Source organism: Buceros rhinoceros, unplaced genomic scaffold (genome assembly GCF_000710305.1).
Source record: "Buceros rhinoceros silvestris isolate BGI_N320 unplaced genomic scaffold, ASM71030v1 scaffold26807, whole genome shotgun sequence".
Classification (NCBI taxonomy): domain Eukaryota; kingdom Metazoa; phylum Chordata; class Aves; order Bucerotiformes; family Bucerotidae; genus Buceros; species Buceros rhinoceros.
The window spans coordinates 3,539-4,166 of record NW_010423150.1 but is presented as its reverse complement, the minus strand read 5'-3'; the positions used below and the strand labels follow the sequence as shown (position 1 = coordinate 4,166).

The following is a 628-nucleotide window of genomic DNA, read 5'->3' as shown; positions in this document are numbered from 1 at the left end:
AGTGGCAGCGGCTCGGCAGCACGTCCCAAACCGCAGCAGCTCGGAGCCCAACCGGGTCACTGAGGCATCAGCCAGTTCCCTCCATTGCAGAGCGCCACTGCCCCCTGCTCCCCGCTCCAGCAACGCAGACTCCAGCCTCCCCGCCACTGCACCGCAGGGTCTCTTACCTTCTTCTTCCTCCCCGCCGCCGGCATCCTCCGGGGAGCCCTGGCCACTGGTTTCTTCTCAGGAGTGAAGTCCTGGAGGAAAACACACATGTGAAGAAACGGGGAACAGTCTCACGATGGTTTCAGCAGCCAGTCAGGTTCCCCCAAACCGGTGCCCCCCAGATGGTGATGCTCTTCCTGCAGCCCTTTCCCCACCGCCCCAGCAGCCTCCACACAACCGCATCTCAAACCCTCTCACCTGGTCACTGTTTTTTTCCGACTCAGAAGATGTCTCCGAGTTCTCCTCTTCTGTCAGGGAGGGGCTGCCCTGATCCAGGTCGCTGGAGGATTTCCGAGGCCGTTTTGCCACTGGCATCTGACATGAGAGGAGCGAGAAGGTAAGAGAAGCCCACCTGCCCTTCCGCCCACCACAGACAGCCAGGCTTGCTGGGAAGGGGCTTCGCCAACTCTTCCTGATTGGC

General features: G+C 61.3%; 1 protein-coding gene across 1 annotated transcript in view; it reads right to left on the bottom strand.

Annotated features, from left to right (window-relative positions):
* Nucleotides 1–628, bottom strand: part of LOC104497127 (hepatoma-derived growth factor-related protein 2) — a gene marked incomplete at its 5' end in the record, with an annotated part of 8,083 nt that overhangs the window by 4,460 nt on the left and 2,995 nt on the right. The window contains 2 exons of the mRNA XM_010140341.1: nt 168–239; nt 406–522. Of these exons, the coding sequence (XP_010138643.1) occupies nt 168–239; nt 406–522 (189 nt within the window). The remainder of the gene's footprint in view (nt 1–167; nt 240–405; nt 523–628) is intronic.